The sequence below is a fragment of the Papio anubis genome, chromosome 5 (genome assembly GCF_008728515.1).
Source record: "Papio anubis isolate 15944 chromosome 5, Panubis1.0, whole genome shotgun sequence".
NCBI classification, from domain to species: Eukaryota; Metazoa; Chordata; class Mammalia; order Primates; family Cercopithecidae; genus Papio; species Papio anubis.
The window spans coordinates 36,576,097-36,596,765 of NC_044980.1; the positions used below are offsets into that span (position 1 = coordinate 36,576,097).

Here is a 20,669-nt window from a genome sequence, read left to right on the forward strand (position 1 = left end):
GTTCCAGCTTCCTCTGAAATTCTATGACTATGTGCTAGACTGATCCGCAGGAATTTGTGTATAAAATTAACTACCTGGGGTATGAGTAGAAAGATTACTAGGGCAGGGTGGTTTCTCTCAGATATGTCACACAACCTCATTAATCTGGCAGATATGTGTTCCCAGAGCCACAATTTCAAACCTGCAACAGGTGACAGCTAGGAAAGAAATAATGGATGCTACAGCGATTATCGTTAGCGGATGGCCCTGTGGACTTTATCAGTGACTCAGTCTGGAGCCCAGGGGGCGCTGTACTGCCGGGTTTTCTCACTGGTGGTGGGTCTTATATGAGACCAAGTCCCTTGGAGCTTATGACCAGTAAAGAGATCCCATGATACTTTTTGCAAGAGTAGAAGTGTTAAAGTCACTGTCATAACCAGTCTAGCTCATGTAATTACATGCGGCCTACTTAAATTCCTCCAGTCGTTTGAAGTGAAAAGCTATTTTTCCTCCTCCTAAAAATACTGTTGTGTTGTGTTGCCCAACCGAGTGACCGGTGGCTATGTTTCTCAGCTCCCCTGACTCAAGGCAGGCATGTTTTACTGGTGAGTGATATGGTCCGGCCCTAGTTGGCAGTATAGGTAGAAGGTAGAAGGTTTGAGGTGTCATAGACATTTTATTGATATTATAAATTCCCTTTAACCTTTCCCTTCCCCTGGTCCCCTGGGAAAAGTTTCTTTTAAAGGGGGTTTAATCTGCATGTAAGAGTCAAAAGAAATTGTGCTGGTACTTTTTGGGGGCAAGAAAAAGAGAGTTATTTAATACTTCCCTAATAACTCTTTCCTTTTCCCCTAGAATATTATACTGTTTTCCTTTTAAATTCTTATAATCTTTTATATTCTGAAATTTAATTTTGACATTGAGTAAACAGCAACAGCAATTGAACACATATTGCTTTGGTTCTTATTTTCTTATTTTGCTACCATATAGCAGGAGGGATAAGGCCCCATTAAGTCCCCACGCCAAGAAATTTAGGCACCCCTTGCATTCATGGCAACCTTTATCCCAGTTTTAGTGGGGTAAGTGTTCCTCCCTTCCGGTTACTCAGTGTTGTCAACTCCTCCTGAGAGGTGGTCACATTTCAGAAACGTGTGAAGTGATTCCAGTGTTTATGAGACATCTGAGGAGACTTCAGGACTGACAGCAAGCTATTGGCATTATTTACATTTGGGTCCTGTAAGAAAAAAATAAGAGGCAGTCCCAATATGTGTTTCTTTTCAAAACCGCAGTAATTAAGTTTTAACTGCTACCCACGGTTTGGGAGATGGGGAACCTCACCGATGTTTCCGTGACAATATTTAACAGTATTTCCTGAGTGCCGTTAGCTGCCAGGAGAGGTGAGCAATGAGTCTGGTCTCAAGCAAAATTGGCTAATTGGTTACAGTAAGACTGTCTTTTATTATTAGATGAAGGCTGTCATTGTGACTTCCATTTCATCTTTCAGTTAGTCATGCTTTTTAGCTATGTTTTTGGATGGAAAGATTATTCTTATAATGAAATTTTTCAAATGTGACTTCTTGTAGCTCATGCCTTGCCTATGTTCCGTGAGCCCCGCCAACGGAGTACAAGGAAACAGCTGGAGAAGGACAGACTGGATCCCCTGAAGTCGCATAAACCCGAACCTCCTGTAGCAGGCCCAGGTGACTGTGATCCAGCTAGTGACCTGCAGAGGGGGTTCAGAGGCAGGGTGGGGTAATTGATATAAAATTGGGACAGTCTTTTGGGCCTGGATGCTTCTTTGTCTTCAGAGAGATTTTACTAGTGTTTTTTTTTAAATGTTTTCTTTTTAGCTGCAGAAGAACTGATGCAGCATCCAGATGTATAAAGCGGATAAAAATTGAGCTGCTATGCTGAAATAGGGAGGAAGACTGGGGCCCTTTCTGCTTGGTCTGCAACTTGAGTTTTCCTAGCTGGCCTCAGTGGAACTTGGGGGCTCAGTGGAACTTGGAACCCAGTGTTAAAACCACTGCTCTCAATATTGGCTTAATGTACAACACTGGGCACTTTTACCAGAATCCAGGCTGGATTAGGTTTCACACAAGGCAGAAAGTGGCCATCATTAAGATTTGTGTTGATATCACTAGAAGATGGATAAAAGTCTTTAGCATTTTTAAAAAGTAGGTACCAGAAGAAAGCCAAGCAGCACTGGCTAATAGTATAGCACATACTTTCATTAGAATTTCATTTTCTGTTATCATCTATGTAGTTTCTATTTGATCTGCTCCTTCAGCATAGAAAACATTTTGCATATCTATTGTAATTTTTTTTTTCATTTTTTTTCTAACACCATCCTAACTGAAGTTTCCAAATAATATTCTTTCTTGGATTATTGTGAACCCTTCTAACTAGGCACCTTAGTCTCAAGTCACTCCCTCTCTCCCACCTCACTTCTATTTGTCTTATACACAGCTTTAATCCCCAACTCTGTTAGCTTTTCATGTTGCTACAGCCTCCAAACCTTCATAAGCCTCCCGGTGTCCAATTGTCTTTCCAGAGATTCAAGGTTCTATACAGTCCAAATCAAATCTACCCCTGTAGCTTTACACCTTACTTCTTTCCTGCTCTGATCTTCTGAGATTACTGTTTGTTCAGTCCTGTCCCCAAATACCCACTGAAGCAATGTATTTTTGTACTTAACCCATTCTGCTTGTTGAAAATAACCTTGTTTACCTCCTGAACTTTCACAAATTGGATCCATCTCTTTCATAAAGACCTGTTCAACCACCTGAGCCTGAAGTGCTGTCTTCCTCTAAGTGCCATAATAGTTACTGGCCATACAAATTATCTCACAGTTAATTATTTCCTGCCTTATTTAGTTTCTTCTTATCTTGTTTTATGAAATGAATCTTTTAGTGTTATTTGGCTTTTCATATGTTTATCTTCCTAAAATGTCCTACATCTTTCTGAGTACCAGTCACTATACTAGCTGCTAGAGATCCAGTGGGGAACAAATCCCTGCCCTTAAAGAGGTTCCTGTTTCTTAGGGAGATTATAGTACAGCAGAGCAACATGAATTCAGTATGTTCAGCTTATTTGTTTTCTCTTGTAATACTCAGCAAAGTACCTGTAAGGTATTTGGAAGATGCCAAGCCCTAAGATAATGTTTATTTAAATAGCATCTAATGAATATTGGTTATTTTTATTAATTGAATTCTAAATGTTGATGCCAGAGGAACTTTTTAAAGCACATATATGGCAAATTGTCTGTAATTTTTTCTATGTTGGTACGATTCTGTAAGTTTAAGCAACTGAGACATAACAAAAAAATCTCTTCCTATTTAAAAGTGTTATGGGGAAGTTGAGGTTTGGTGATCTCTTACTTTGGTTCTGATTGTCATAAATGTAAGCTGAAAGGATGATACTCAAGTACTCTTGAGATTTGTGCTCAGATAAGTACAGTGTACACAGATATACCTGTGTATCCTCATGCTCATTCAGTTTCTAATTTGATTTTTTTTCTTTTGCGACAGGTCGTGGTGGCCGAGTTGGAACCCACGGGGGCACTCTCTCTTCCTATATTGTGAAGAACATTGCTTTGGACAAGACCGATGACAGTAATCCTCGGGAAGCCATTTTGCGTCATGCCAAAGCAGCAGAAGACAACCCATATTGGGTTTCTCCAGCATATTCCAAGTGAGAATATAGCTTTTTAAAATAGGAAAATTGTTATGTTTAATGAATTGGGGAGAACATAACAATGTTGTTTTTGAGTTCTAACTTGTCTATTTCTTATTTCATACTTAGATATGAAAAATAGGCCAGATACTCATGGTCCTTAAGCCTAGGCATTTGTTTGTATCATAAAACTCTAAAATCATGAATTTTAAAACTAGGCCCTGTTCCATCAGAGTTGTAGCATGGTGTAAACCATTATGTGAAGCCCATCCTGCCTATGATTAAAACAACAAACAAATCACTGCTTATGTGCATTATGTTAGTTGAGGAGGGTTAAAAGCAAATGAAGCAGTTTGTAGGTCTGATATTATGAACTCACTTTTATTTATAGAGCTGTATATGTAAGTAACACTGCAGAGTAGATCCTGCCTGCTCGTATTCCCTCAGATAGCTTAGCACGGATGAATAGGTAGCAGTTCTTAAAGCCACCAAACCAGCTACGTTTACATTAAAGATAGGTACTATTATAGAATTTTCCGTTTTTATTTTTACTTATTTATTTAGAGTCAGGATCTTGCTCTGGTTGCCCATGCTGGAGTGCAGTGGCATGATCATAGCTCACTGTAACCTCAAACTCCTGAGCTCAAAGGATTCTCCTTCCTCACCCTCCTGGGTAGCTAGCATGACAAGCATGCACCGCCACACCCAACTAATGTTTCAGTTTTTTATAGAGACAGGGTCTCACTATGTTGCCCAGGCTGGTCTTGAACTTCTGGTCTCAAGTAGTCCTCCAACCTCAGACTCCCAAAGTGCTGGGATTATGGGCATGAGCCTCTGCACCTGACCAGAATTTTCAGTTTCTAAATTTTTAAACTTTTTGATTTAATTTTAGATTTTTAGGAAAGTTGCAGAAATAGTACAGAGAGTACATACATACTGTTCACCCAGCTTCCTCCTAATTTAACACTTTACATAAGCTTAGTGCAATTAATTATCAAAACTATAAAACTAACATTAGTATAATACTATTAACTAGGCCAGGTGCATTAGCTCATGCTTGTAATCCTGGCACTTTGGGAGGCTGAGGCAGACAGGTCACTTGAGGTCAGGGGTTCAAGACCAGCCTGGCAGCACATCTCTACTAAAATACAAAAATTAGCCAGGCGTGGTGGCGTGCGCCTGTAATCACAGCTACTCGGGAGGCTGAGGCAGGAGAATTGCTTGAACCCAGGAGGCGGAGGTTTCAGTGAGCCAGGATCATACCACTGCGTTCTAGCTTGGGTGACAGAGTGAGACCCTGCCTCAAAACAAACAAACAAAAAACTATTTATAGACCTCAGTTAGTTTTTGCCAGTTTTTCACTCGTGTTCCTTCTCTGTTCCAGGATTCCACATCGCACTTAGTCTCCTCCTATCATAACAGTTACGTTTCCTGTCTTTCATGATTTTGATGCTTTAATGAATACTGGTCAGTTATTGTGTAGACTTTCCCTCATTTGGGGTTTGCTTGATATTTTCTTATATTTGGAATGAGACCACGCATGTTTGGCAAAAATAACACAAGAGAGATGTTGTGTCCTTCTCAGTGGATGTCTTATTACTGGTGATGCTAACTTTGGCCACTTGCTGAAGGTTGTATCTGCCAAGTTTCTCCACTGTAAAGTTGCTTTCATTCTATTTCTATTTCATTCTGTTTTCAGTTGATCACTTCTTGGAAGTGATATTTTAAGACTATGCAAATCCTGTTTCTCCTCAATTTTGCTGTCTGATTTTATCATCCATGAATGAATTTGCCTATAACAGTTATTACTATGGTGTTTGCTTAATGGTGGTTTTCTGTTTCCCTCTCTCCTTCTGTGTTTATTAATTGGAATTCTACCTAGAGAAACAGTTGTTCCTTCTTCCACATTTATTTATTTTTCAAGTATTTTTAAAATATTGGTATGGTCTCTTACTTTATTCTGTGAGTTAAAATCCAATACTATCATTTAGTTTGTTGCTCAAATTGTTCCAGCTTTGGCCAATAGAAGCTTCTTCAGAATGGCTCCTGTCATCTTTCTCAAGCCCCTATATATCTTTTTAGTACTTCCTTACTTTCTGGCACCACAAGATGTTACAGATTTATCTTTGTTTTTCTTACCCACATTCTGGAATCGACCACTTCTCCAAAGAGCCGTGGCTCCTTTTGTTGGAGAATGGTGGTTAGAAACCAAGGGCTGTGTGCTGGATGTGCTCCTTGCTACTAGACTGCCATTGCTTCTAGGTCCTCTCTGGTGACAAAGCTAGGAAATACGTGTATGCATACTAAGCTACCCATCTACACACATCTGTGTTTCTGAAGGATAGCATAATGTAAATCATCTTTTTTTCTTTTTTTGGTCTAAGTTCCATTTGAAAATCTTTGGTGAAGTGTAGTTACAACATATGAACACATGTATAGAGTAAAATGTCACCATTTTCAATGTATAAATACTACCCACAACCAACTTTTATCACAAAATTATTGCTAATCTGTGATTATCCACAAAGTAGTTGGTTATCTAAATGTTTCTTCATTAACATTTTAGTATGAAATTTAACTTTAAATGAACTTTGAGAATACTATTTATAAATATGTCAGCAACTTTTTTTGTTATGCCATTTTTGAAATGTGAATTGATCAGTTTAGTATTTTAGCTGCTTTTCATCCCCCATCTTTATTGAGGTATGATTGACTTAAAAATTTATATATATTCTGGTGTAAGACTTGATATAAATTAAGTCATATTAATTTGCTTTTGTTGGCTTTGCTTCTTTTTCACATAGAAGTATGCCCTAGAAAACACTACATCAGTCCATAGAGCTCACTCTCATTGATTTTCATAGTTGCATCGTACTCCATTGTATGAATTTATCATAGTTAATTCAACCATTCTTCTATGTATGGATATTTAGGTTGTTTCAGTATTTTGTAAGTACTAACAATGCTATAGTGAGTAGACTTACAGACATGTATTTTTGTATTGTTGGAGGTATATTCAAGTTTTTTTCTTGATGTCTTTATGTATTCCTAAAGTTTTGTCTTTAATTGTGAGAAAACTGGATGCTGATTACTTTTTAAAACATTAACATGCTGGAAAAAGTCTTTTATTAACCGACTCCACCTTTATACTGCTCCCAGTCCCCTATCTACTCATTATTAGGAGCTACATTGCTTCAAATAAAAACACATCATCTTAGCATGCATTCCTTAGAAGCAGGCCCTGAGATAAAGATTTATATAAAGATGAATTATTAGGATATGTTCCCAGAGAACATCAGTAGGGAGTAGAGATGTGTCATGAAGCTGTCAAGTGTGCCAAGTCTCAGGGAGGGTCACTTTGCCTTAATCCTGCAGGGTAACCCTGGAGACTGTGGTCAGAGTTGTCCTGGTCAGGGACATGGCAGCTGGAGTATTTATACTCCCTTATTTGTTGGTCATTGGTGATGGTTGGAGATGGGGCTGGGAAAGACACTTCAGGCACTGTCAGCTCTCCAGCGTTTTAGAGGTAGATGCTCCTGCTGTGAGTGAAAGCACATTGCCCAGTAATGCTAAAAGGATTTGAGGCAGTCGAGGGGAAGCACTGTGTCCTCTGCTGTATGTACTGTAGCAGAACAGACTATGTAATGTCAATGGTGGTTGTTCACGATTTATATTAATGAACAATACAGATGGAACATCTCTGATGCTAAAAGGATTTGAGGCAGTCGAGGGGAAGCACTGTGTCCTCTGCTATATGTACTGTAGCAGAACAGACTATGTAATGTCAGTGGTGGTTGTTCCCAATTTATATTAATAAGCAATACAGATGGAACATCTCTGAACAGTGAATTGTATAATATCACAACAACTAAGAGGTCATATCAAGGCTGGCCAGCGAAATAGCATGCTTTAGCCTTCATTTGAATAGTATTTATGTGTGTATAAACTAATCCATGTCAACACATCATCGGCAGTCAGATAAATTTATAGATTATGTCTGTGTTGACACTTCTGTTTTTAATGAGGTATTTTCCATTATTAGGGATTGTTTTTATACTTCAGAAACCTTGTTTAGAAACATACTAAAGATTTGTTAAGAAAACAGTCATAGTTTAAATTTTGTTAAAGATGGTGTACGTTATTTCGATGGCTAACTGCTCCAAATATGTGTGTCTATGTTTACACACAAATCATTGAGTTGTCTTCAAAAATATTGATATAAATACTGTTTGCTGATTATTCGTTGATATTAGCAATGTATAATATAGCAATATTAGCAATGTATAATTAGAAGGTGTCAAAGACCTAACTTACCACTGGAGAAAATGAAACATCCAGAAGATAACTTTTAAAACCTGCTGGATAACAAGTCATTGCTGGAATCCAGACCAGGAACCTGGCCTTAGAATTTTCAGGTTATTGTTCTGACATCTAATAATGAGTTATTTTGATAAAGGAGTAACTTCAATTTAGTATGTGGTTTTGATGTCTGAGATCTAAAGTAGTACATACACACGGTAAAAACAAACAAACAAAAAATCCAGTGGTACTAAAGGTACACAATGGAAATTTGAAAGCCTTTCTTTCACTTAACCCCCAGTTCCTTCATTCTACTGCTTGGAGATACCAACTGCTGCAAGTTATTATATATCCTCCCAGAGAGAGAGATACGTGTAGATACATTGTTTGTTTAAAAATGCAGGTATATAGCATGTTTTACAAACTGATTTGTGGTTTTGTTTTTTACTTAGTGTACATTGCAAGATCGGGCCAGCTCCATCCAGACATATTTAGCTCATTCTTTTTACTTTATGTAACTATTCAATTGTATGGCTATATTATGCTTTTATAAAAACTGTACCCTCTTGAATGACAAGTTACATTGTTTTCAGCCTTTTTCTTTTATAAACGATACTGAAATTAGTATCTTTGGATATACATATTTGCCCACAAGTGCAAAACTACTAGAAATTTTTATCTTTGCCAAACTGATAGGTGAAAATGTATAATTTGTGGTTTTCACCGGCCTTTTAATAATTTTTTAGCATCTTTTCTCGAGGGGCTGTAGAAAGGGGGCTCATTTGCCTATTTGTCTTTTTCTTACTGATTTGTGTTATTTATATTAAGGAGGTTAACCTTTGTATATCATGTATGGCAAGTATTTTTCCCAGTTATTTTTTATTTTACTTTGTTTATGGTGTTTTTCTCATGTAAAAAATTTATTTTAGTGTGGTGAGATTTAGAAATGGGGTGGGGGGTGGACTTTTGGGTTTTTATTTAGGAAGGCATGTCCCATCCAAGATTAGTCTTGAAATTCTCTCAGATTCCCACTTAATACTTTTATGGATTATTTTTTTTTAGAGTTAAATCTTCAATTCACCTGGAATTATTTTAGTGAAATGAGTGAAGTCATTATATTCATTACCACAAATTTGGTGTCTTAAAAAATAGAAATTGATTCTGTCACAGTTCTAGAGGCCAGAAGTCAGAAATCAATGTTGGCAGGATTGTACTTTCTACAGAGACTCCAGGGGAAAATTCATTCTATGCCTCTTCTAGCTTCTAGAGGATTGCCTGATGCCTTAGTTCATAGCCACATCCCTTTAGTGTTGCCTAGTCTTCACATTGACTTCTCCTTTGTGTTGGTCTTCTCCTTTACTCTCTTATAAGGATACTTACGTAGTATTTAGAGCCAACCCAAGATAATCCAGGATTATCTCCTCATCTCAAGATACTGACCCTTTTTCCAAATGAGAGAACATTCACAGGTTCCAAGGATTGAACATGGATATCTTTAAGGGGACCATTTTTCAACCTACCATAGTAGAGTTCTAATTTACTTATTTCAAGTTGGTTTAACCACTTGCTGTAGCACTTTTTATTGTACATTTTAATTTTCCTCATTAAATTGAAATGATACCTTTATTATACCTAATGTACTTACGAATTTTAATCAATTCTGGGTTCTCTGTTCTGTGCTGTCAATTGGTCTGGCTCTGCAAGTATCAATACCAAACAGTCTTCATTATTAGTAGGGCTGCCTGTTCTCATTATCCTTTTGAGAATGTGTCTATCTATTCTTGCAGTTCTCCATGACTTTATTAAGTTATCTAGTAACCTCCCCCTCAAAAATTAATGATGTGGACTTGAGTTATATGTATATATTAATTTAGACAGAATTTATAATACTGATTCTTTCAAACCGAGAACAGAGTTGTCTTTCTAGTCACATCACTATATCCCTCAGTAGTACTTTTAAGTTTTCTTCATATAGACCTGTCACATTTCCTTTTAAGTTTATTTCTACTTATTTTATCTTTTTGTGCTGTTGTAAATAGAGTCTTTTCTTACACTAAATTTATAACTTATTTGTATATGGAAATACTGTGCAGCTACCTATATGTGTGTTATTTATATATATTAGTTCTATATCAAGCTGTTTATTATATTTTCTTACGTATGTTTTAAATAATTTTTTATTCACTTAGCTTGGGGTGTACAGGTATAAAATTATATGCAAGTAGTAAGTTTACCTCCTTCTTTCCGATTTTTATACCTACTATTTCTTTTTATCTAATTGCATTGACTACTTCCAGAACAATTTCAAATAACATCAGTGATAGTGCACATCCTTTTTTCAATTTGAACTTTAACAGGAATGATTCTATTACGTTAAACCTTACAAAATTTTCCTTTTTGTAGGTGAAAAAAAATCAAATATCAGCAGTTATATTATTCAGTCTAATGGTATTTCCACATAAAACGTGATAATGTTTGAAAACACAAGATGTTAAGAAAGAATCCAATTCTTTATTTATTAATGCAACAGAGATTTACTGAACACCAACTAGGTGTTAGATACTGTTCTAAGTTGTAGGATACAACCATTTTGTGGAGCTTATATGCTAATAGAGATAGACATTAAATAAATATATAAATATTAGATGGTAATAGTATAAAAGGGGGACATAGATAAAAGAGGGATAAAAGGGGGACATAGAGTGATCGGGGAGAAAAGGCACTATTTTAGATACAGTGGTCAGGGCAGAACCTCTACGAAAGTTACCTTTGACCTGAGTGAAATGAGGGAGTGAGCCATGCAGATACCTAGGGGAAGAGCATCCCATGCAGCGAACACAAGAGGCCTTTACTGAATTCCTTCATCTCTGTGGAAGTGATCATAGAATTTTTCTACTTCAATCTATGAATGGGATGAATTATATTACTAGATTTCCTAACACTGAGCCATCCTGGCATCTTTGATACGACCATAATGTGATTGTAGTTTATTCTTTCTAAGGTGTTAGACTGGCTTCCTAAAAATTTTGTTTATTTTTCTTTTCTATATGTACCTTCAAACTGTTTTGAATACATTTGAACTTATCTATTTTATAAAGATTTGATAGAATTCACCTGTAAAATGCGAACACTTTTGTGGAGTGGAGGGTGAGTAGTAATTCCTTAATTTTTCTCTCTTTTCCATCCCCTCCTGGCAAATAGTCTATTCAGAGTTTTCTGACTCTTCTGAGGCTGCTTGGTAATTAATATTTTTTGGACAATGATTCATTCAGATTTTCAACTTACTTTAAATAGGAATTAATTGAAGCTGAAAGTGTTTGTGTTCACTTTCAAAATATTTAAAGATATTTTTCTGCATTAGAGGTGATTCCGTTATATTTACAAATGAATTTGTGCTAGAATAATAGCAGCTCTGCATGGTAGGTAGATCAGGTATTGTCATATCCTCACTTTACTTGTGAGGAGGCTGCAGCTTAGAGATCTGCAATTAACAATGACTGAAACTAGCTAGACATTAGTTCTCTTAATGCCTAACCTAATGAGCTTTCCAGAGGACTGCACTGTCATCCTAATACACTCCTTTCTGCTGCTGCATTTTGCTGTCATCTCTTTGCTTCCACCCAATTTTGTCACCTTGCATTTGTTGCATACTAAGTTCATGGCACTGGCTGGCTGTGGCATGTAATTGGTTAGCTAGGATTTCAGTACTATTTCTCCTGTATTCACCTGCTAGAGTATACTGTTTACTGCCAAGTAGCAAAGTATTTGAAAGGAAGCTAATATTTAAAAGGATCTTTTCATAAAGGTCATTGTAATTGATAATGTGTGTCTGGTTGTTTTTTTTCTTCAATGCAATTGACATCTGTCAGTGATGAAATGAAGATTTATTTACTGTATCTCGCTTTATCACAGAAAGGCACAATTAGACATTCCACAAATGTGCCTGCCTACGCATGACGTATACTCACCTATATCCACTGGTGATGATAACAAAGCGTCTTTGAAGAGTTTACTTTTATTGATTATTTAAGTTTCATTCCTGGCCCTAGCAATGTAATAGCTATGAAAATTTTCAAACACAGCAGGATCACAGAGGACTCTTGTTCAGCTACACATAGGCAGATTCAGTTTCAGTTTCTTGTTAGAAGATGCTGCTGGAAGGAGAGGAAAGGAGCTGGCTGGGAAATGGGCAGGATGTAGATCCAGAATGCTATTAGCTTACACATAAGACAGGGATAGATGTGTGTGGGAGCCTGGACCCTGGCCACCAGCCTGACAGAATGACAGCTCTGTCAGCCACGTCACTTTTCTTGCTAGATAGGCTGCCATTTTTGCTGGTTTAGTCAATTTAATTTTCAGTGTGCATATCTTGTCTGATACTGGATATGTGAATATGTGTGTGTATGTATGTGTGAAAATATCATTCGCACCTATAAAGGATCCATTTAAAGTCATGTTGAGTTGTAGGCAATATTTAAAGAAGCCACTCTGTGAGCAAGTAAATGTTTATTTGTTATTTGTGTCAGGAAGAATCATAAATGCACAGAGAGAAAATATATTTTTTCCAGAGTTATATTTAGGTGACTAATTGTCACGCTCCATTGTCTTCCTGTGTGGAAGCCAGTGTTTCTGAAAGTGGTTTTGTGAACTGCCTGCATCAGAGTGATGTATGTAGTTTTTTGGTTTTTTTTGTTTTTTGTTTTTTTTTTTGCAGGGCGGGGGGTGTTTAAAAATGCAGATTTCTGGACTCCATCCTAAACCAACTCAAGAGGGCTTTTTGTGGGATTGGGGGTGGGAATCTGCATATTAAGAGGTGCCCTGGGTGATTGTTTTGCACACTAATGTTTGGTAATAGTACAAGAGTAATTATGAAAAACAAGCAACAAATTATTCTGTAATAGTACAAAAGTAATTATGAAAAACAAGCAACAAATTATTCTCCCTTAAGAAAATTCAAATTTACTGACTAGATTATCTCAATTATAGAAATTCATAGTGAAGAAATATTATTTGCATAACAAAATTATTTCCTTTAAAAAATAGCAAGCTGCTATGTTGTGTTTAACATATAAATTAATTTAGCAAATATATTCTAATACAGCTTTTGGGAAATACATCTATTATATGAAGTGAGGAACACCTGATATCCAAAGTAAGATATGTAATAATAATGATACTTTTATTTTACTTATACTCTGCCAAGCTTGTTTTAAAACTTTTATGTATTATTAATTTAATCCTCACAGCAGCCCTATGAGGCAAGTGTTATTATTGTCCCCATTTTACAGATAAGGAGACTGAGACTTATAATTTGACCAAAGCCACAGAGGTAGCAGGTGGCAAAATTGGGATTTGAATGCAAGCATTCTGGCTTCAGAATCAAGCCTATAACTGTAACTAAGTGCAGTATACTGCTTTTCATCATAAAGCAACTGGTAGTAGTTACTAGAAAACTTGAGTAATAGTGAAGCTAAAAGATTATGGTGTGATATGGTGTAACAGAGGCAACACTGGACTAAGAATCAGAAGTCCTGAGATTTAGCTCCAGCTCTGCCACCCCTGGTGAGTTACCTTCACTGAGGCTGTTTTCCTGATCCGTGAAGTTGGGCAGGGCTACACCAATGCACAGCTTTCGTGCATGTTTTTTAATAGAAATTGTGGCACACAGTTATATATCTTATAAATGGGAACTTAGAGAGTGCTTTGGTGATACCTGGGCTGTCTTAAGCCTGCGTGTTCTTCAAAGATTTTATCTTTGTAACTTGTTTATCCATTTGGTGATAAGGTAGCTAATGGCAATTTTGTAGAATTCTGTTTCTCTTTTCCTCTCTTTTTTTCCTATTTTCACAGTTTCCATAGGTCTCATGTATGTTCTTTTTTCCATCTTCACACAGTCTTTGAACTCTCACACATAGCATAATGAGTCAGTATACCCTATTTATGAGCCTAAGATGTGTTTATTTTCTAAAATATTATATGTTCATTTCATGAAGAAAATAGCAAGTTCTTTATCTAGAAACATCTTGTTGCCTCTTATGTGTGCCTAATATTTAAAAAACAACAACAACAACAAAAACAACTTCGATTAGCTCTTCACCAAAAAAAAGGAACCATTTCAAGTGGAATTTTTTGGCCAAGGCTTTTATTTAATCTTAATAATTCTGCAATTGTGATGATTGGGTCAGAGTTCATCTGGGCCGTATTCATTCTAACAGGGTTAACAAGTGTGTCAGATTGAAAGTCATGGCTATAATTGACTTTGGCTTTGAGGTTTTCCTTCATAATAAACAATGGGCCCTGAGCCAAAAAAGCTTGTGGTTTATACTCATGTACTGATGACTAAGTAATGCAAGTGATTTCGCCTCATATTGCTGTATTACCCTGGAGCTCACTTTATGCTTTTTGAATGAATCATATCAGAGGAACATCCGTAATTAAAAAGAATTTGACCTGTGGACTTTCCACTGCAGCTGAAAACATTTTGACGACTTCATTCTGGCCTGAGTGCTAGAGCAGGGCCGTGTAGAAGACATAGGTCAAAGCTTAGTCAGAAGAGAAAGGACAGTCCTGCTAATACTTTGAATCTCTCATACAAACAACGTACCCCAAAAATGCCCTTTTGGAAGATTGCACAGGGATTCTATTCATTACTGGCTGCTCTACACAAAATTCCTCTGGATGGAAGCACTGAAGGTGGGACTCAGCTTCTGTTGAGTTTCTGTTATTTTTCTGCAGCATACAGTTGCTGGAAAAGACTCACTTTGTAAAAATAATCTTGACAATCAGTTTTTCAAAAAGTATCAAGGGGAAAATTAATCAGTACAAAGTATCAGCTATCCAGAATTTATGGATTTGAGAAAGACATTGCTTAAGCTTTTCTGTTTGCTTTATGAAATCATATTAACTATTAGCAAATGCAGAGTTACTGAAGCTAAAGTAAAATAAAACAAAAAACCTTTTAGCCTTCCCTTGATTGCTTATTTAATGATTGGCAGCAATGACCATGCTGATGTCTAATCTGCTCTCCTTTTCTTGGTAACTCTAGTAAACAAGTTGACATTTATAACAAATGGAAAATGCTTACTCTTCCCCAAATGAGTTACTCAAACTGGAAAATGCAAGGTTCGCATCAGCCCTCTGTAAGTTTAGGTTTTTAAATTTATCGTCAGAAACATGGGTAAGTGTGGGCCATAAACCAGTATATGCAATAGTCTGGGTAAAGCTGACTTCGTTAAGGTAGATACTTCCCTGGTTCTCCAGTGAGGCTTGCTAGATCCCCATTAACCTGTTGCACACCCACAGCGATTATATATTTGGATGAATGGAATGTTCCCCTTACATACTTTTCCTTCGAGTCAGTCCCTTTATAGGCTTTTGTTTTGGGCAAGGGAGATAATCTGCCATGAGGCAGTAAGCTTGAGTTGATAATTTCTTGTCTCTTGAGAAATGATGTATAAAATTCTGAAGGAATTGTTAGAAGACAAAGAATGGGTAGGTGACAGAATTGCTTTATGGAAGTGGTGGAATATATTTCTTGCAATTTGTTTGTGTATTTCTTATGTTGCTGTCATGTCTTTAGTGTCTATTTGATTTGTTGTGTTCCACTCTTCCTTGTGGAAGCACCCAACAGAATATTTCTTTATATATATATATATATATACACACACACACACACACACACACTTTAAGTTCTTGGATACATGTGCAGAACGTGCAGGTTTGTTACATAGGTATACACGTGCCGTGGTGGTTTGCTGTACCCATCAACCCATCATCTACAGTAGGTATTTCTCCTAATGCTATCCCTCCCCCAGCCCCCCATACCCCAGCTGTCCCCGGTGTGTGATGTTCCCCTCCCTGTGTCCATGTGTTCTCATTCCAACAGAATATTTCTTAACTTCAATGTACAAATTGCATTTCTTCAAGCATCCCAGAAAGGAATCCATTTTTGTGGCCAGTGACAATGTAAAAGAGAGGGTTCATTGGTTGTTACTGTTTTTATTTGTTTCCTGTTAGCTTTATTTTTTATAAGGTTTTTATTTTTTTTATTATTTATTTATTTTTGGTATTCATTATTATACTTTAAGTTCTAGGAGATTTTTATGTGCATAGCGTGCCATGTTTGTTACCTAGCAATACTTGTGCCTGTTGCTGTGCTGCACCATCAACTCGTCAGCGCGCCCATCAACTCGTCATTTTACATCGGGTATAACTCCCAGTGCAATCCCTCCCCCTTCCCCTCTCCCATGATGATAGAGCCCCAGTGTGTGTTCCCCTTCTGAGTCAGGTGATCTCATTGTTCAGTTCCCACCTATGAGTGAGAACATGTGGTGTTTGGTTTTCTGTTCTTGTGATAGTTTGCTAAGAATGATGGTTTCCAGCTGCATCCGTGTCCCCAAAGGACACAAACTCATCCTTTTTATGGCTGCATAATAGTATTCCATGGTGTATGTACCCACATTTTCTTAATCAGTCTGTCACTGATGGACATTTGGGTTGATTCAAGTCTTTGCTATTGTGAATAGTGCTGCAATAAACTTTATCACGTGTGCATGTGTGTCTTTATAGCATGATTTATAATCCTTTGGGTATATACCCAGTAATGGGATGGCTGGGTCATATGGTACATCTAGTTCTGAATCCTTGAGGAATCGCCATACTGTTATTTCCATAATGGTTGAACTAGTTTAAATCCCAACAACAGTGTAAAAGTTCCTATTTCCCCATCCTCTCAGCACCTGTTGTTTCCTGACTTTTTAATGATCGCCAAATTTCAACTGGTGTGGATGAGTATCTCATTGTGGTTTTGATTTGCATTTCTCTGATGGCCAGTGATGGTGAGCATTTTTTCATGTGTCCTGTTGGCTGTATAGATAATGTTCTTTTGAAATGTCTGTTCATATCCTTTTGCCCTTTTTGATGGGGTTGTTTGTTTTTGTAAATTTGTTTGTAGCGAGTTCTTTGTAGGTTCTGGATATCGGCCTTTGTCAGATGAGTAGATTGCAAAAATGTTCTCCCATTCTGTAGGTTGCCTGTTCACTCTGATGGTAGTTTCTTTTGCTGTGCAGAAGCTCTTTGGATAGATCCCATTTGTCAATTTTATGGCTTTGCCGTTGCTTTTGGTGTTTTAGACATCAAGTCTTTGCCGTGCCTATGTGTCACAGATAGTACTACCTGAGTTTCCTCTAGGGTTTTATGTTATTAGGTCTAACATTTAAGTCTCACAATCCCATCTTGAATTGAATTGCCATTATAAGAGGTAAGAAGGGATCAGTTTCAGCTTTCTGTATGGGCTATTGATTTTCCCAGCACCATTTATTAAAATGGGAATCCTTTCCCCATTTCTTATTTCCTGGGTTTGTCAAAATCAGATGGTTGTAGATGTGTGGTATTATTTCTGAGGACTCGGTTCTGTTCCATTGGTCTATATCTCTGTTTTGGTACCAGTACCATGCTGTTTTGGTTACTGTAGCCTTGTATAGTTTGAAGTCAGGCGTGATGCCTCCAGCTTTCACATTCTTTTGACTTACTGGATTGTCTTGGAGATCACGGGCTCTTTTTTGGTTCCATATGAACTTTAAAACTAGTTTTCCAATTCTGTAGAGAAGAAACTTTATTGGTAACTTGATGGGGATGGCATTGAATCTATAAATAACCCATTATGGCCATTTCCGCGATATTGATTCTTCCTATCCATGAGCATGTATGTTCTTCCATTTGTTTGTGTCCTCTTTTATTTCACTGAGCAGTGGTTGCGTTCTCCTTGAAGAGGTCCTTTACATCCTTGTAAGTTGGATTCCTAGGTATTTCATTCTCTTTGAAGCAATTGAATGGAAGTTCATTCATGATTTGGCTCTCTATTTGTCTGTTACTGGTGTATAAGAATGCTTGTGATTTTGCACATTAATTTTTGTATCTGAGACTTTGCTGAGATTGCTTATCAGCTTAAGGAGGAGATTTTGGGCTGAGGCGATGGGATTTTCTAAATATACAATCATGTCATCTGCAAACAGGGACATTTGACTTCTTCTTTTCTAACTGAATACCCTTGATTTCTTTCTCTCTTGCCTGATTGCCCTAGCCAGAACTTCCAACACTATGTTGAATAGGGTGGTGAAGGCATCCCTGTCTTTAATGCCCAGTTTTTCAAGGAATTTTTCCAGTTTTGCCCATTCAGTGTATTGGCTGTGGGTTTTGTCATAAATAGCTCTTATTATTTGGAATCGTTCCATCAATGCAGCGAATTTATTGGCGTTTTTAGCATGAAGGAGCTGTTGAATTTTGTCAAAGCCTTTTCTGCATCTATTGAGATAATCTTCTGGTTCTTGACTTTGGTTCTGTTTATATGCTGGATTTTGTTTATTGATTTCTTGAATGTGAATTAATATGCATCCAGGGATGAAGCCCACTTGATTATGGTGAATAAGCTTTGATGTGCTCCTGAATCCGGTTTGCCAGTATTTTGTGAGGATTTTTGCCGATGTTCATCAGGGATATTGGTCTAAATTCTCTTTTTTTGTCTGCCAGACTTTGGTATCAGGATGATGTTGGCTTCATAAAATGAGTTAGGAGGATTCCCTCTTTTTCTATTGATTGGAATAGTTTCAGAAGGAATGGTACCAGCTCCTCCTTGTACCTCTGGTAAGAATTCAGCTGTGAATCCATCTGGTCCTGGACTTTTTGGTTGGTAGGCTATTAGTCTATTGCCTCCAATTTCAAGAGCCTGCTATTGGTCTATTCAGGGATTCAACTTCTTCTGGTTTATTCTTGGAAGAGTGTGAAGTGTCAGGAAATTATTCATTTCTTCTAGATTTTCTAGTTTATTTGCATAGAGGGTGTTTATAGTATTCACTCTGATGGTAGTTTGTATTTCTGTGTATGGGGTCGGTGGTGATATCCCTTTATCATTTTTACAGTTGTGTCTGTTTGATTCTTCTCTCTTTCTTCTTTATTGATCTTGCTAGCCCGGTCTGTCAATTTTGTTGATCTTTCAAAATATCCTGGATTTATTAATTTTTACGGAGGGTTTTTGTGTCTCTCTCCTTCAGTTCTGCTCTGATCTTAGTTATTTCTTTACCTTCTGCTAGCTTTTGAATGTGTTTGCTCTTGCTTCTTTAGTTCTTTTAATTGTGATGTTAGAGTGTCAATTTTAGATCTTTCCTGCTTTCTCTTGTGGGCATTGGTGCTATAAATTTCCCTCTACACACTGCTTTAAATGTGTCCCAGAGATTCTGGTATGTTATTATCTTTGTTCTCATTGGTTTGGTATCTTTATTTCACCTTCATTTAGATTTATGTACCCAATGTCATTCAGGAGCAGGTTGTTCCAGTTTCCATGTAGTTGGCGGTTTTAATTGAGTTTCTTAGTCCTGGGTTCTAGTTTGATTGCACTGTGGTCCTGAGAGACAGTTTTGTTACAATTTCTGTTCTTGTACATTTGTGAGAGTGCTTTACTTCAATTATGTGGTCAGTTTTGGAATAAGTGTGATGGTGCTGAAAGTATATTCTGTTGATTTAGGTGGAGAGTTCATATAGATGTCTATTAGTCTGCTTGCTGCGAGATGAGTTCAATTCCTGGATATCCTTGTTAACTTTCTGTCGTTGATCTGTCTAATGTTGACAGTGGAGTGTTGAAGTCTCCCATTATTGTATGGGAGTCACAATTTGTAGAATCTCCTAAGGACTTTGCTTATGAATCTAGATTGCTCCCCTGTATTGGGTGCACATATATTTAGGATAGTTACTCTTCCTGTTGAATTGATCCTTTTTACCATTATGTAATGGCTTTCTTTGTCTCTTTTGATCTTTGATGGTTTAAAGTCCTGTTTATCAGAGACTAATTATTGCAACCTACTTTTTGGTTCTCCATTTTGCTTGGTAAATCTTCCTCCATCCCTTTATTTTGAGCCTATATGTCTCTGCATGTGAGATGGGTCTCTAGATACAGCTTGAACTGATGGGTCTTGACTCTTTATCCAGTGTGCCAGTCTGTGTCTTTTAATTAGACATTTAGTCCATTTACACATTTAAGGTTAAGATTGTTGTATGTGTGAACTTGATCACTATATTTATGATATTAACTGGTTATTTTGCTTCAGTTAGTTGATGCAGTTTCTTCCTAGCCTAAATGGTCTTTATAATATTTGGCATGTTTGCAATGGCTGGTACCGGTTGTTCCTTTCCATGTTGAGTGCTTCAATAGAAGGGGTCTCTTGTAAGGCAGGCCTAGTGGTGACAAAATCTCTAAGCATTTGCTTATCTGTAAAGTTTTATTTCTCCTTCACTTATGAAACTTAGTTTGGCTGGATAGGAAATTCTGGGTTGAAAATTCTTTTCTTTAAGAATGTTGAATGTTAGCCCCACTCTCTTCTGGCTTGCAGAGTTTCTGCCGAGAGAGATCTGCTGTTAGATCTGATGGAAGCCCTTTGTGGGTAACCCGACCTTTCTCTCTGGCTGCCCTTAGATTTTTCCTTCATTTCAACTTTGGTGAAATCTGGCGAATTATGTGTCTTGGAGTTGCTCTTCGAGGAGTATCTTTGTGGCGTTCTCTGTATTTCCTGGATTTGAATGTTGGCCTGCCACTACTAGGTTGGGGAAGTTCTCCTGGATGATATCCTGAAAGAGTGTTTTTCCAACTTAGTTCCATTTCCCCCTCCTTTCAGGCACCCCAATCAAGCGTAGATTTGGTCTTTTACATAATCCCATGCTCTTGCAGG

General features: G+C 37.3%; 1 protein-coding gene across 5 annotated transcripts in view; it reads left to right on the plus strand.

Moving 5' to 3' along the window:
- Positions 1–20,669, plus strand: part of WDR70 (WD repeat domain 70) — a 381,158-nt gene that overhangs the window by 346,193 nt on the left and 14,296 nt on the right. For all 5 annotated transcript variants that reach the window (XM_003899590.5, XM_017959497.3, XM_021939307.2 and 2 more), the window contains 2 exons: positions 1,563–1,679; positions 3,510–3,672. In XM_003899590.5, the coding sequence (XP_003899639.2) occupies positions 1,563–1,679; positions 3,510–3,672 (280 nt within the window). The remainder of the gene's footprint in view (positions 1–1,562; positions 1,680–3,509; positions 3,673–20,669) is intronic.